The sequence below is a fragment of the Artibeus jamaicensis genome, unplaced genomic scaffold (genome assembly GCF_021234435.1).
Source record: "Artibeus jamaicensis isolate MK-2021 breed Jamaican fruit bat unplaced genomic scaffold, CSHL_Jam_final contig_311, whole genome shotgun sequence".
NCBI classification, from domain to species: domain Eukaryota; kingdom Metazoa; phylum Chordata; class Mammalia; order Chiroptera; family Phyllostomidae; genus Artibeus; species Artibeus jamaicensis.
In genome coordinates this window covers 7563694-7578306 of record NW_026521717.1, presented here as the reverse complement: position 1 = coordinate 7578306, position 14613 = coordinate 7563694, and the positions used below count along the sequence as shown (strand labels likewise).

At 39.4% G+C, this 14613-nt stretch overlaps 1 protein-coding gene across 1 annotated transcript in view; it reads left to right on the top strand.

The window, feature by feature from the left end:
- BLVRA (biliverdin reductase A) overlaps window positions 1-14379 on the top strand; it is a 166636-nt gene extending 152257 nt beyond the window's left edge. Inside the window, exons 7-8 of the mRNA XM_053662944.1 lie at window positions 7561-7732; window positions 14024-14379. Of these exons, the coding sequence (XP_053518919.1) occupies window positions 7561-7732; window positions 14024-14273 (422 nt within the window). The 3' untranslated portion in view covers window positions 14274-14379. The remainder of the gene's footprint in view (window positions 1-7560; window positions 7733-14023) is intronic.
- Window positions 14380-14613: the final 234 nt, after the last annotated feature.

Here is a 14613-nt window from a genome sequence, read left to right as displayed (position 1 = left end):
CCTTGATGAGTTCGTTAAAGATTTATAAATTTTTTAAATCTATTTAAAAAACCACCTCTTGGTTGCATTGATGTTTTGTATTTTTTTAGACTTTGTTTCTTTTACTGTTGCTCTGAACTTTATTATCTCCTCTTTTCTGTTCATGTTGACCCCTGTTTGCTTCTGTTTTTTAGTTTCTTAGGTGTAAGGTTAGATTGTTTACTTGAGATTATTCTTGCTTTTTGAAATAGCCCTGTATTACTCTATGTTTTTATCTTAGAAGTACTCTGCCTTTGTCCCATATATTTTAGGTTAGTGTTTTTATTTTTATTTGTCTCAAGGTATCTTTTTATTGTTTCCCTTATCTTGCTGTAAACCCACTCGTTATTTATTAGCATGTTATTTAGCCTCTTTATGTTTGTGTTTTTTAAGGGTTGTTTTTTTTTAGTTTTTTCTTGTAATTGATTTCTAGTTTCATACCATTGTAATGGAAAAAGATGCTTGATATGATTTCATTCTTCTTAAATTTATTGGGACTTATTCTGTGGCCTAATAATGTGGACTCCATCCAGTGGGGTCTGTATGTTGTGGATGCAACGAACAAATTCACATAGACTGCAGAAGTCCTGTGGAGAAAAAGGGATGGCATGCCCACTCTCTGAGAGAGAGGGCTCCTCGACACTTGACAGGCTTTTATTGGCTTTCTGATAGCGTACATCAAAGAAGGTTCTCATTCATTATGCTCAGGTTTATTTTAGGTGATTAATTTTACAGATAACAAAGGAAAGAATATTATTGATTACTTCTTGCAGATTAACAAGGAAAAAATGTTGAAATGCAGGGGAACAATTACAGTAATTGGTCTGGTTACACTTCAGTCCTTGGGAAAATTAACACAGACTACAGGAAGTTACTTTAAAATAAGCAGTAAACATTTTCTGATTCAATTCAGGGTGAGGGGGTTTAACAAGAGCAATCTTCAAAGCAGCCCTGGTTTCCCACAGGAAAGCCAGTCCATGGGCTTGGCTTCCTGTGTGCTGACTCGCACCTCTCATTTTCCAATAGTGCTGGGCTACATTTGCCATTCCACGCAGATAGGTTCCCTATAGCCTAATATTGGGTATATCCTTGAAACTGTTTCATGTTTGCTTCAAAAGAATATATATTCTGCTGCTTTGGTGTGAAATGCTCTAAAGTTGTCAATTAAATTTAATAGTTTAATGTGTCATTTAAGGTCAGTATTTCCTTGTTTTTTGTTGGGATGATCTATCCATTAATGTCACTGGGGTGTTAAATTCCCCTTATATAACTGTATTACCACTAATCTTTCCCTTTATGTCTGTTAATATTTGCTTTTTATATTTATGTGCTTCTATGCTGGGTGCATAGGTGCTTACAAGGGTTATATATTTTTGTTGGATTGATCTTCTCGTCATTATGAAATTTTCTTCTTAGCCTCATTATAGACTTTATTTTAAAATCTACTGTTGGATTGATCTTATTGTTACCGAACAAGAGGAGGTCGTCCGAGGGAGGGGCAATACAATATTCGGCCCACCTAGGGATGCCCAAAACTGCTGTACAACAGGGGCCCCTCCCAAAAACCAAAATACTGAAATCTACTGGGCCCTTCTGTCCGCCGCCAATTGGAAAGACATCTCTTAATGCCAGAGATTTGTGAAAAGGAAACAAAATGTTTATTTAATGCTATTCAGGCCTAATGCCTCCACTAAAATATTAAAGTCCTTTAGGTTGTACACCTACACCCACACAGCGTTCCCTTCCCTCTGTCCCAACTCCGGGTACCGTAAATCAGGAAAAGAGCACACGTCTGTGTTGCAGGCCGCTGGCACCGTCAGCTGTGTCACTGTGCAGGCAGGATCTCAAGTTAATCCAAAGTACTGTGGTACCCTCTCATGGTCCACTGGCAAGAGTCCTTTGTACCCAGTTCCAGTCAAAGTCTCTCTTGCTTTTCAGGCCACGCGGCCAAAGGGGGGCACCCCAAAGCCGCGTGGGCCTCTTCTACCAAAGCTGCAGGAGTCCACACTCCACCAAAAGCATGTGGCTGTCTTCTTCACCTGGCTGCAGGGATCTCCATTCTGGCCAAGCTGCGTGGTTTTTCCCTTTCACCTGGGAAAGAGGGGGTCTGCACCCTGCCAAAACCACGTGGCTCCCTCTTTCACCTCACCAAGAGGGGGTCCTCACTCTGCTGAAACCGCGTGGCTCTCTCTCTCTCTCATCTGGCCAAGCGGGGACCCTTCATGTCTCGGAGCTAGTCTTTTCCAAGCTCCCACCCAGGCCATCTCACTCCGGAGCGCAGCCCCTAGTTTCCATCTTGAGTCCCCTAGTTCCTTCCTCAGTCCCTGCTAGTTCCTTCTCCCTCAGGAGAACAGCTCATAGATCCCATCTTGAGTCCCAGCTACTACCTTCTCCCCTCTGCCTCCTTCTTCCTGGCCCCAAACTTGGCCACAGCTATTTAACATATCTATGAAACCAGTTAAAGGTTATAGATATGTTAAATAACCATTCCTCCAGAGGTTAGCTCCAAAACTGTTGCTATGCAAAATAGCTCTCAATGGCCTGGCTCCATTCATCCCTTCCCCCTGGGGGGGGGGGGGGCAGTGAGGACATCTTATATGCCTCTCCAATATTTCTATACACTTTGAATTCTGGACACCATTCCAAATCTTTTTTTTGGGGGCCCCCCTGGCTGCACCCTGTATCATTATCATTAAGAAATTTCTTAGTCTCTTGTTGTAGACTTCATTTACAGACTTATCTGTTATGTCTGATATTAAGTATTTCTACTTTAGCTTTTTAAAATTCCATTTGCATGAAATATTTTTCCATACCTTTACTTTCAGTCTGTGTATGTCTTTTGATGTAAAGTGTGTGTCTTATAGGCAGCAAATATATGGGTCTTGTTTTCTCATCCCTCCTGCCCCCTGTGTGTTTGACTGTGGCATTTAATCCATTTACATTTAAATTAATTATTGATAGGTATGTAGTCATTTCCATTTTTGTTATTTATATTTTCACTATTATTTTCCTTCTACTTAAATTCCTTTAATATGTTTTGTAATATAGTTTTGTGGCAATGAACTTTTTATGATTTTCTTATCTGGGAAGCTCTTTATCTTGCCTTCAAATCTATATTACAGCCTGGCTTGGTAGAGTACCTTAATCGTAGGTCTTCGCTTCTTTTCACTTTGATTATTCTGTGACAGTCACTTCTGCCCTGTATATTTTCTGTTGAAAAATTAGCTGACAGCCTTACTGGAACTCTCTTAACTACCCATATTTTTTTGGACTATAAGATGTACTCCCTCCCCTTGACCCCAAATTTGGGAGGAATAATGGTTGTTAATGCTGCCGTTGAGTTCTGTTTACATTTACATTGGTGAAATATTATGTTATTTATGTTATTAAATATTTTACCACATTTTTTGCTTCAAAATTTTTTTTCTATTTTCCTCCTCTAAAGCCTGGTTGTGTCTTACGTTACAAAAAATACAGTAACTGTTTCTTCCTTGCTGCTTTTAAGATTTTCTGTCTTTAATTTTTGGCATTTTAATTATGATTTGTCCATACCTGGGCCTTTTAAGATTAATCCTGTTTGGGACTTTTCTTTGCTTCCTGAAGTTGTATGTGTATTTCCTTTACCAAGTTAGAAAAGTTTTCTATAATTATTTCTTCAGTTAAATTTCAGTCTTTTGCTATCTTCTCTTTCTGCTTCCTCTCTTGATACAGGGTGCAGCCAGGGGGGGCCCCCAGAAAAAGATTTGGAATGGTGTCCACAATTCAAAGTGTATAGGAATACTGGAGAGACATATAAGATGTCCTCACTCCCCCCCCCCCCAGGGGGAAGAAAGAATGGAGCCAGGGCCATTGAGAGCTATTTTGCATAGCAACAGTTTTGGAGCTAACCTCTGGAGGAATGGTTATTTAACATATCTATAACCTTTAACTGGTTTCATAGATATGTTAAATAGCAGTGGCCAAGTTTGGAGCCAAGGAGAAGGTAGTGGATGGGGACTCAAGATGGAACTAGCAGGGACTGAGGATGGAACTTGGGGGACTCAAGACGGGAACCAAGGGCTGCTCTCCTGAGGGAGAAGGGCTTGGACTCAGAATGTAACTAGGGGCTGCGCTCCGGAGTGAGAGAGCCTAGGTGAGAGCTTGGAAAAGACTGGCTCCAGGACATGAAGGGTCCCCGCTTGGCCAGATGGGAGAGAGCCACGCGGTTTCAGCAGAGTGAGGACCCCCTGTTGGTGAGGTGAAAGAGGGAGCCACGTGGTTTTGGCAGGGTGCGGACCCCCTCTTTCCCAGGTGAAAGGGAAAAACCACGCAGCTTGGCCAGAATGGAGATCCCTGCAGCCAGGTGAAGAAGACAGCCACATGCTTTTGGTGGAGTGCAGACTCCTGCAGCTTTAGTAGAAGAGGCCCACGCGGCTTTGGGGTGCCCCCTTTGGCTGCGGGGCCTGAAAAGCAACAGAGACTTTGACTGGAACTGGGTACAAAGGACTCTTGCCAGTCGACCATGAGAGGGTACCACAGTACTTTGGATTAACTCGAGATCCTGCACAGTGACACAGCTGACGGTGCCAGCGGCCTGCAACACAGACGTGTGCTCTTTTCCTGATTTACGGTACCCGGAGTTGGGACAGTGGGAGAAGGGAGCGCTGTGTGGGTGTAGGTGTATACCCTAAAGGACTTTAATATTTCAGTGGTGGCATTAGGCCTGAATAGCATTAAATAAACATTTTGTTTCCTTTTCACAAATCTCTGGCATTAAGAGATGTCTTTCCAATTGGCGGCGGACAGAAGGGCCCAGTAGATTTTAGTATTTTGTTTTCGGGAGGGGCCCCTGTTGTATAGCAGTTTGGGGCATCCCTAAGTGGGCCAAATATTGTATTGCCCCTCCCTTGGACCTCCTCTTGTTCGGTAACACTATGATGCACATGTTGGTATACTTGATGTTGTCATAAAGGTCTCCTTATCCGTCCTTATTTCATTTTGGGTGGGCTTTTTTTTGTTTGTTTGTTTGCTGTTCTGATTGAATGTTTTATCTTATCTTGTTTTCCTAATCACCGATATGAACCTGGGCTTCTTAATCTACTGTTGATTTTCTCTAATATGTTCATTTCAGGTATTGTATTCTTCATTATTGACTGGTTTGTTTTTTGTATATTTTCTCTCTTCCTTGTTTGTTTACTATCTCTTTGTTGAAGTTCTGACTAAGTGCATTGAACATCCTTATAAACAGTATTTGAACTCTGCATCTGTTAGATTTTCTGTCTCCATTTAAGTTCTTTTTCTGGAGTTGTGTTCTGATTTTTCTATTTGGGACATATTTTTCTCCTCATTTGTGTGGTCTTTCTGTATTTGTTTCTATGTGTTAGGTTGATCTCCATTTCCTGGTCTTGGCAAAATGGCCTTATGTAGTATATGTGCTTTGGGGGCCCAGTGGTACAATTTCCCTTGTCACTTGGTCAGGTTCTCTAGTGTGTCCTTTGTGTGGATTGTATGGGCCCTCATGTTGTAGTTCAGTTTTGCTGTTATGATATCAGTTGAAGGAGGGGTTGACCACAGGAATGGCTGTGACTATAGCAAATTGACGGTTGTGCAAGTACTGACCCCATAGAATAGAATTTGCTTTAGCAAGGCTCTGCTGCCTGCTGAGTCTACTCTTTAGGTTTGGCATTTGTGGAGCTGGTTGAGTGGTGCTCTGTTGTGATCTGAACCTGGCCATTGGGTATGTTGTTTCTGGAACCTTTTGGAAGGGACTCTGGTTCAAGCCAAGGTCAGCCAGCTGCTGCCTCTGTCCTGTTCATGGCTGCCTGGTAGGAGGTACAAAGTGATCTGTAGAATGTTGCCACCTGTGTTTGGCTTGGAGGTACCTGGGAGAAACTAAGAGAACTGACACCAACTTCCACTAGATTTTTCTTAAAGCAGCTTAGCAAGCAATAGCAGGCATGTTGGGGCCAGATGCTACTTGTTTGGTATTTTTGAACTTTAGAGATTTTTTAGGAAGATGCATACATGAGCTGAGGCAGTCAGTTTGTTTGGAAAAGCTGCTGGAACAAGTCGGGCCAGAAGTGTAATTTGGCTGGGTCTGAACTCAGGGAATCACCAGGCAAGGGTGATTGGTGTTAGGCAGATTAATGGGTATCATAGGTATTGTATCAATCCTGCAGGCTGGGTGTGGGGAGTGCTTAACAAAGGAACAATGGTGTCTGCCCCACTTCTGTCCCTGTATATAGCTGCCCTAATCCCTGACTCTCCTCACCTCACCTCAGCTTCTCCCTTTATGTCTCTGGCATTTTTCAAGCTGCTACACCAGTGTTGGAGCTCAGAGCAAGTAAGCTTAAGAAAGTGAGTTTGTACATAGGTCTGCAAAAGCCCTCTATCTTACTCAGCTGCCATCCTCACTGGATTTTAGAGCCAGAAATTTTAGGGACTTTTATTCTGTCTCTGGAGCCTCAGGCTGCACAGCCTGGTATGGGGCTGGGACTCTTGCTCCTCAGGTGTTCTCCACAGCTGAGATATACCTTCCATTTTTTAACTGCCACAATATGGTTATGGGGCCTGTTCATACCTTGGCTATGCCCCTCCTACCAGTCTCAAGGTGACTTTTTCTTTATTTCCTCAGTTACAACAGTTATGTTCAGCTAGTCTTCATGTGGTTCTCAATGATAGTGGTTCTGTAATTTAGTTGTACCTTTGATGTGTTCATGGGAGGAGACCAGCATAGCAATTACTCCACTCTCTTGAGCAGAAGTCATTTTTTGCTTTTATTTGTAACTTATCTTTTAAAAAACATATTGATAATTATTAATTGTTTAATTCAGCATCAAAATGATAAGAAATCTTTGCTTTTTAGAGCAACGTAATAAATAGGTATAAAGTCTTTTAAATCTAGGTTATGTATATAATTTAGGTTGGGGAAGAGGAGGAACTGTATCTTAACTAGATTTATCACATCGATACTCTTGAATATACTTTTGTTCTAGAAATAATGAAGGCTAAGAAGACAACACTGTCAATTTTCTTGATATTGACATAGGTTATAGGTATTATAGTATTCTTCACAGTTATGAAACTTTTACTTTTTGTGATATATACAGATAGTTATATGATATTTATAGGAACATAGGCTTGAGGAACTAAATATGTTGGTTTCTCTTTTACTTCTTCAAATCACTAACTGAAGAGGATATATATGTATGTGTGTATAAGTATATGTTTATATACATACACATGCATTTTAGAAGCCTGTAACATTTTAATTTTCCCATGGAGTAGATTGACTGCTATTTCCAAGAAAATGTTTTATTATACTAACAAAACTAAATTTAATAAATAAGAAAAAATTGACACCTTTGTGACAGAATTTTATATTCAAGCACCTGAGTTTTCATTAATATTATTAGGTATTTTGCACATTAAGATAAGATTGTATTGTCCTAATTACCCAGCCACATCTGATTACTCCATGCCACACCCATGTACATGCTACTCTGCTCTCCGGCTCTCAGTTCTTTATTTCCCAGTTCCCAGAGTATTTGTGATTCTCCACAGCTGGCCCATTGGAAGAAGAACGGTTTGGCTTCCCCGCATTCAGTGGCATTTCTCGCCTGACATGGCTAGTCTCTCTCTTTGGGAAACTTTCTCTTGTGTCTGCCACTTTGGAAGAGCGAAAGGAAGATCAGTACATGAAAATGACTGTGTGCTTGGAGACAGAAAATAAACGGTAGGTTGTCAGAAACCATGATTAGAAAGAAACTTGAGGACATCCTCCTGTGTTTCCAAGGATCAATATAAAGGGAACCTGGTAGGCCTAGACTCTTAGCCCCAATTCTGAAAGGAATGTCTACTTCTGCAAACAGAACAGAGATTTCTGAGGTACTGAGATTTCACTTATATTGCCTTATTTCATCCTCACAGCAGCCCTATGTAAGGGAAATAAGATCCCCTTGACTAGTAAGTAAAGAGAGACTTACAGAAACTGAGCAGGTTGCCTAAGCCATACAGGTAAGCAATATCAGACCTAGTAGCTTCTGTGGCCTGATATTCTTCCAAAATTTTATTATAAAAGTTTCACACATATGTAAGTTGAACAAATTTTGCAGTGAACACCCATACAAGTACTGGCTAGATCCTGCCATTAACATTTAACCTTGCTTAACACATGTCCAAATATTCATCTCTCAGTGTGACCAAAATTTAAGGTTCTATTCTTTTTTAGTTTTATCCTCACCATACTGTAATACTGTTCCCAGAATATTCTTGTTCTCTAATTTTTATAACAAGTCTTTTTCAACAAAAGCACATATATAACTTTCTTTTAAAAGCATTTCAGCTGTGTAAAATATTTAAAACAGCAAAGGTTTTAGAGTTTCTGTGTGTGTTTCCAGGTAGGTGGCTCTTTTGGTAGTAAAATAAACAGACCATTCTGCATTTTTAAAAAAAGAACAGTGAATGATACCCTGAATGAAGCCTGATATCCATTTTGAGGAGTAACCTCATTTCTAGGGAAAGGCAGAGGTAACAAATGAAGGTGAAACTATTATAGAGCTTGGATATGCTGCATATGGAATGCTAACAATGGTGGCCCATGGCTCTTATGCTGGCCATGTAGAATTGCAGCCATATTTGTACATGTCCACCTGCAGGTGCTATCCCCTATGTTCAGAGCCAAAGATACCTCAAAGTGCTATAGCACTACAGGGAAGGGGAAACTGGAGAGGTCAGATCATGCCTGTTAGAGGTAGAGGTGCTTTGCTCAGTCTTAAAGTTTGAGTAGGAGTTACTCAGAAAACAAGATGTGAAGAAAGCAGAAGCTGACTCTTTTTATTGTAAAGGTGAGGCAAGCATTGGGTGGATGTTGGGACAGATAACAAATAACATATTATAATATCTTAAATTCATATAGTACTTTCACCTTTCAAATTGCATTTTTAATGTCACCACAACCACCACGACAACATAGGTAAAGTTGTATACTCATTCTTGCTTTTTTACTGAATAGGAAATAGGGGTAGAGGAAACATTCTGACATTTTGTATTCCCTCAAATTATAAAACTATGTTATATGGAAGGATATGAGAAATTTTCTTAGGTGGATTGGAGTATTTTTAATATTTCAAATTATTTTTATTTGGTATTAAAGCAGTTAATAAGGAACATTAACATTAATCTTTGTTATCACATTCAGGAATGTAAAGGCTATACCGTGATTTTTCTAAAGTAGCTGTAGGCTGAAACTAATACAGTGTTACTTGTCAACTCTACCTCAATAAAACAAACACAAAAGAAAAAACACCCCCCAAAACTAGCCAATAAATTAATTTTTAGTAGAATGTACACCATCTTTTTGATAGTTGGTAATAAACATCAAACATTTATTTTTGACAAAAAATATTTATTTTTTGGAAATTTGAGTGATAACAAAAAAATTAGTTGATAGATTGAACACCTTACTAGTTTACTAGTTTAATTTAATTGCTCTTTACCAGAGTCTGCCTGAGGTGAATGTAAATTTTTGATTTATGGGTTAGTATTGATTCATATATGGATCATTTTAATGATTTCCAGAATAGGAAACTTACTAAACTACAATTCTTTGCAGCAGATTGGTCCCTACATGGTTTACGTATGCTGTGGTAGAGTGCTATGTGACATAGTAAAGCCTTTTTATTCTGTGAATGCAGCTCTGGCTTCTGACTTTGCCTGGGAAGAATGCTTTGGAATTTCTGGGTCTCTTTCCTCTTTTTTGCCCAAAGTTTATCTTAATTTTCAGGCTAAATTTATAAGTAGATATCTTTCCAGATCTTATTACTATATATTAGGTACCTCTGTCAGTTGTTTCCAGACACACTTTTTTAATTACAGCTATCTTCAAGCAACAGAGTGGAATGGAGCAAAATCACAGGAAAGGAGGAAGGAAGGTGGGGAGGCATGATTTACAAGGGTCACAGTAAGAGAACTAGCAAGACAGGGAACATTATTCAAAACCTTGTTGTATAGGACTTTGCCAAGATGGAGGCATAGGTGGATACGCTATGCCTTCTCACACAACCAAGTTTAGAGACAACTATATATTAGCAACAAAAAACACAGCCAGAATACAGAAAATTGAACTTTTTAGAAGTCTGATAACAACAAATTCTTCAGCCTGACCCCGTCATAACCCAGCAACCTGAGTGGCCCTGCCCTGGGGAACCACCTAAGGCTCTGCTCCTCACCCAGCGGTACACGAAACAGCACAGGGGGCCTCCATTTCCCCGCTCTGACCACACCCCCACATACAGCCTCACAACCCAGCGACCTGGGAATCCAAGGCTCCACCCCTCATACTTAACCCGCGAACAGACCAAAAATGGCTCAAGAAGATCGCAAAGCCCCAGAGCCTATAAATCTAAGCGATGAAGAAATAGCAAAACTCTCAGACGCACAGTTTAAAACACTGGTGATCAGGATCCTCACAGAACTGGTTGATTATAGCCACAAATTAGACAAACATATGAAGGCGAAACTAATTGAAATGAATGGAATTTCACAGGAAACCAATAGCGATGAAAAGGAAACTGGGACTCAAATCAATGGATGGACCAGAAGAAAGCAAATAATGGCTAAACAGAAAAGAGTCAAGAAGCAAGAATTCAAAGAAATGAGGAGAGTCTTAGGAACCTCCAGGACATCTTTAAACGTTCCAACATCCGAATTATAGGGGTACCAGAAGAGGGAAAGGCACAGCCACCAGTGGAACTTATTTGAACAAATAATAAAGGAGAATTTCCCCAATCTGGCCAAGGAAATAGACTTCCAGGAAATCCAGGAAGCTCAGAGAGTCCCAAAGAAGTTGGACCCAAGAAGAAACACACCAAGGCACATCATAATTACATTAGCCAAGATTCAAATGAAGGAGAGAATTCTAGAAGCAGCAAGAGCTAAGGGGACAGTCACCTACAAAGGAGTTCCCATCAGACTGTCAGCAGATTTCTCAAAAGAGACCTTACAGGCAAGAAGGGGCTGGAAAGAGGTATTCCAAGTCATGAAAACCAAAGACCTACAACCAAGATTGCTCTATCCAGCAAAGTTTTCATTTAGAATGGAAGGACAGATAAAGTGCTTCTGAGATAAGATCAAATCCAAGGAGTTCGTCATCACCAAGCCCTTATTATATGAAATGTTAAAGGGACTTATCTAAGAAAAAGAAGTTAAAAAAAGATGAACAGTGAAAGGACAGCAAACTGACAGTTATTAACAACCACACCTAAAACAAAAGCAAACTAAAAGGATGGCTAGATCAGGAGTGGAAACATAGAAATGAATATCTCAAGGAGGGTTAGCAGCAGGGAAGTGGGAGGAGGAGAAGGGGGGAGAAGATACAGAAAATAAGTACCATAGACAGATAGAAAATAGATGGGGGGGGCAAGAATAGTATGGGAAATATAGAATCTAAAGAACTTGAGACACATGGTCATAAACTAAAGGGGGAAATGGTGCGGGCGGGGGGTGCAGGGTGGAGGGGAATGAAGGGGGAAACAGAACAACTGTAATGGCATAATCAATAAAAAATAAATAAATTTAAAAACCCTGTTGTATAAGTGATAGTATTAGCTAATATCTTTCAAGCACTTGCTATGTGTTAGGTACAGCCCTAGCCCTTTTATAGGGATTTTCTTATGTAATGTTTATACAAACTCTCTGAAGTAGACATTATTTTCAACTAGGGAACTGAGGCCCATGTTAAAAATCTTGCCAACGGCACAGAGCTAACAAGTAATTGAGTGAGAATCACATTTAATCACTTAGGCAGCCTGTCTCCAGTCCCCAAATAGTCATACCTTCTCCCCCAAAATACACAAGGACATGAGAAAGGAATACCATGGAAAACAAACCTTATCTTATTTCTTATCTCTCAGTGAGATAGGTCCCAGAATTACTCGGGAAATTTTAGTGTAACTTAATTTCCAAGCCCGTGTACTTTGTATTTAACCAGTTTTCCAACTTTCCAAAAATAAGCATCAGAATGTTTTTTTCAAACCAAATCTTATGTGGACAGCCAATATATAGGAGACGTACAAATTTCAACTCCTGTTGAAGCCAGTTGATAAAAGCCAAAGCCATCCATGGCCTTGCCTACTTGTCCTTCAGGGCTAGGGAAAGAACACTGTTTGAAAATTACCAGCCCCCCCCACAGTTCTTGCAGACATGTGCTAGCACTAGGAATGAGGATGTGGTTGAATATACCTTCCTTTAGAGGGTGAGAAGTAAGAAGCATTTTTACAGGTAGTCACTGCCCAGGTTGATGAATGCACATGTAAATGTGCATGTAAATGTTTTTACAGAGAGGAGAAGCAGAAAAGCTGTCTGTAAATTCAAGTTTGTGTTTTTGGTTAGAATACCTGAAATTAGGTGCTGTCCAAGCCCAAACAAAACAAAAGTAGACCATATTCTGTCCACAACTCTGCTCTGTACAATTTGCAGTAAAGTGCCAAACACTGAGATTATCACTTATAAATATATGTTTAGGAAAAAGTGTGGCTTTTGAAGTGTTTAGCATATAGGAACACAAAATGAGGAAGTTACTCTGTTAACTTTTGTTCTGATGTCTCCTTGCATGGATGGTTATTAGAATGGCCCCACCTTTATATACTTCAAATTTTCACCTGTTAAACATTCATTCCACATCCTAAGTATTGGTAAGCTAGGTTAGCCAAAGGACAGAACTCCCTTAGTTTGGAAGCTACATTGAGCTTCCTTCAACACCCAAACAATCTTAAGTGATTTGGCTTGGGTGCTTTTCCTGCAGCCTCACACCTAATCTTATGCCTTATATGGCCCATCACTCTAGAGGAAGAGAATAAGCAAGGAAACAAATGGCAGTTTCTCTTCATTCCTTAGCAATGCTGGTCTAACTTGCCCACCCCAGGCCTGACCTACTATAATCCAGTGGAAAAGGAAAGAAGAAATCCTAGTAATGGTGGCAGGACACAGGAGAAGGCCAGAGACCCTGATGCATGCCCAGGAATTAACACACTGAAAACTTCCCTGTTCACACTGAAAACTTCATCACTTAGTACAAAGTCTAACAAAGTTGCCTTCTTCCTCACCCTAACTCATACCTGTAGAAAAAAAGTATGTTAAAGCAAATAGGAGTAGCTAGAGGCCAATACCAAATTATCTCATTCCTGGGAATTTGTTCTAAGAATAGGGAAGGAATACTATATATTTGTGAAGATATTAAATAGAGGATATTCATATTAATTTGAAATAGCGGTGAGCTTAAATATTTGGCAACAATAAAATACTAAATAAATTATACAATCAATTGTACATGCTATGCAGAAAAATAATAATAGTCTTAAATAAGTTAAAAAAGCATAGTCAATTGTTTATCATTTATATGCCACATACATACAGACAAATATATAAAAGAATTACATCCAACTAAAGATACTTTTAGTTCGGTAGAAGAATTATATATTTTTTTAATTTAAAAAGTCCTAATGCTGTATTCTTTTTAGAATATGTGAAAGACAACAGATTTTATATTTTTCCTCTCATATTATTCAATACAGCTTACTTTAATTCAAAGTCTACTTACCAGGTTTCTTTGTCTTCATTAAGCAGATAATACAGCTCTTATCTATTATAAAGATAAAAGGTAAACCAAAAGAAAGGAGAATCTTTAGAGAAGTAGTCTATTAGGATTTTATATTTTCATGAGTGCTAACAATAATGGGAAAAATTTGAAATGGAAACAGATGCTTTGTTAACCAGCAGGAAATGTCTGGTGTTTTCTAGCATGTGCTGAGTCATACACTTCTTATGTAATAAAAGAATACTTTCCATAAAAATGCGCATACACATGGAAATAATTTGCACAAAATCTCAGGTGGTTCATGATTGCCTGCAGCTCTTATCTGGCTCCGCTAGAGGGATCCATCAAGCAAGGGAATGTCAGCAAGCATTCATTTTGCACCCCTGTGTAATCTCTAACATTGTGGTTCTTTTTTTTTTTTTTTTTTTGCAGTCCACTGACATGGATTGAAGAGAAAGGGCCTGGTCTAAAACGAAACCGACATTTAAGCTTCCATTTCAAATCTGGGTCCCTGGAGAATATGCCAAATGTAGGAGTCAATAAGAATATTTTTCTGAAAGATCAAAATATATTTGTCCAGAAACTCCTGGGCCACTTGTCTGAAATGGAACTGGCTGCTGAAAAGAAACGCATCCTGCATTGCTTGTGGCTTGCAGAAGAAATCCAGAAATACTGTTGCTGAAAGAAGAAAAGAAATCGAGAAAGCACTTCCAATATGAAACCATAGTTTGATTTTTATCAAGAGTTAACTTTATTCTTGCAATTAAACATGTCTTGGGTAAGCAGGATTTGCTTATTGTCATGAGTTATACTGGGAGTAGGGGCACATGGGGATGAGGAAAGAACTGTTTGATTAAGCTGATCCAGTGCTTTGTATGTCTTATTTCATTTACTTTTCCCAAGATTCCTATTAGAAGGGTATTACCAGGCTTCTTTCCATTAGTATATTAGAAAATCTTGTTTGAAATCACTCAAGTAGCAGAACCAGTCTTCAAAAACCCCTCAGGGACTCAACAACTAAC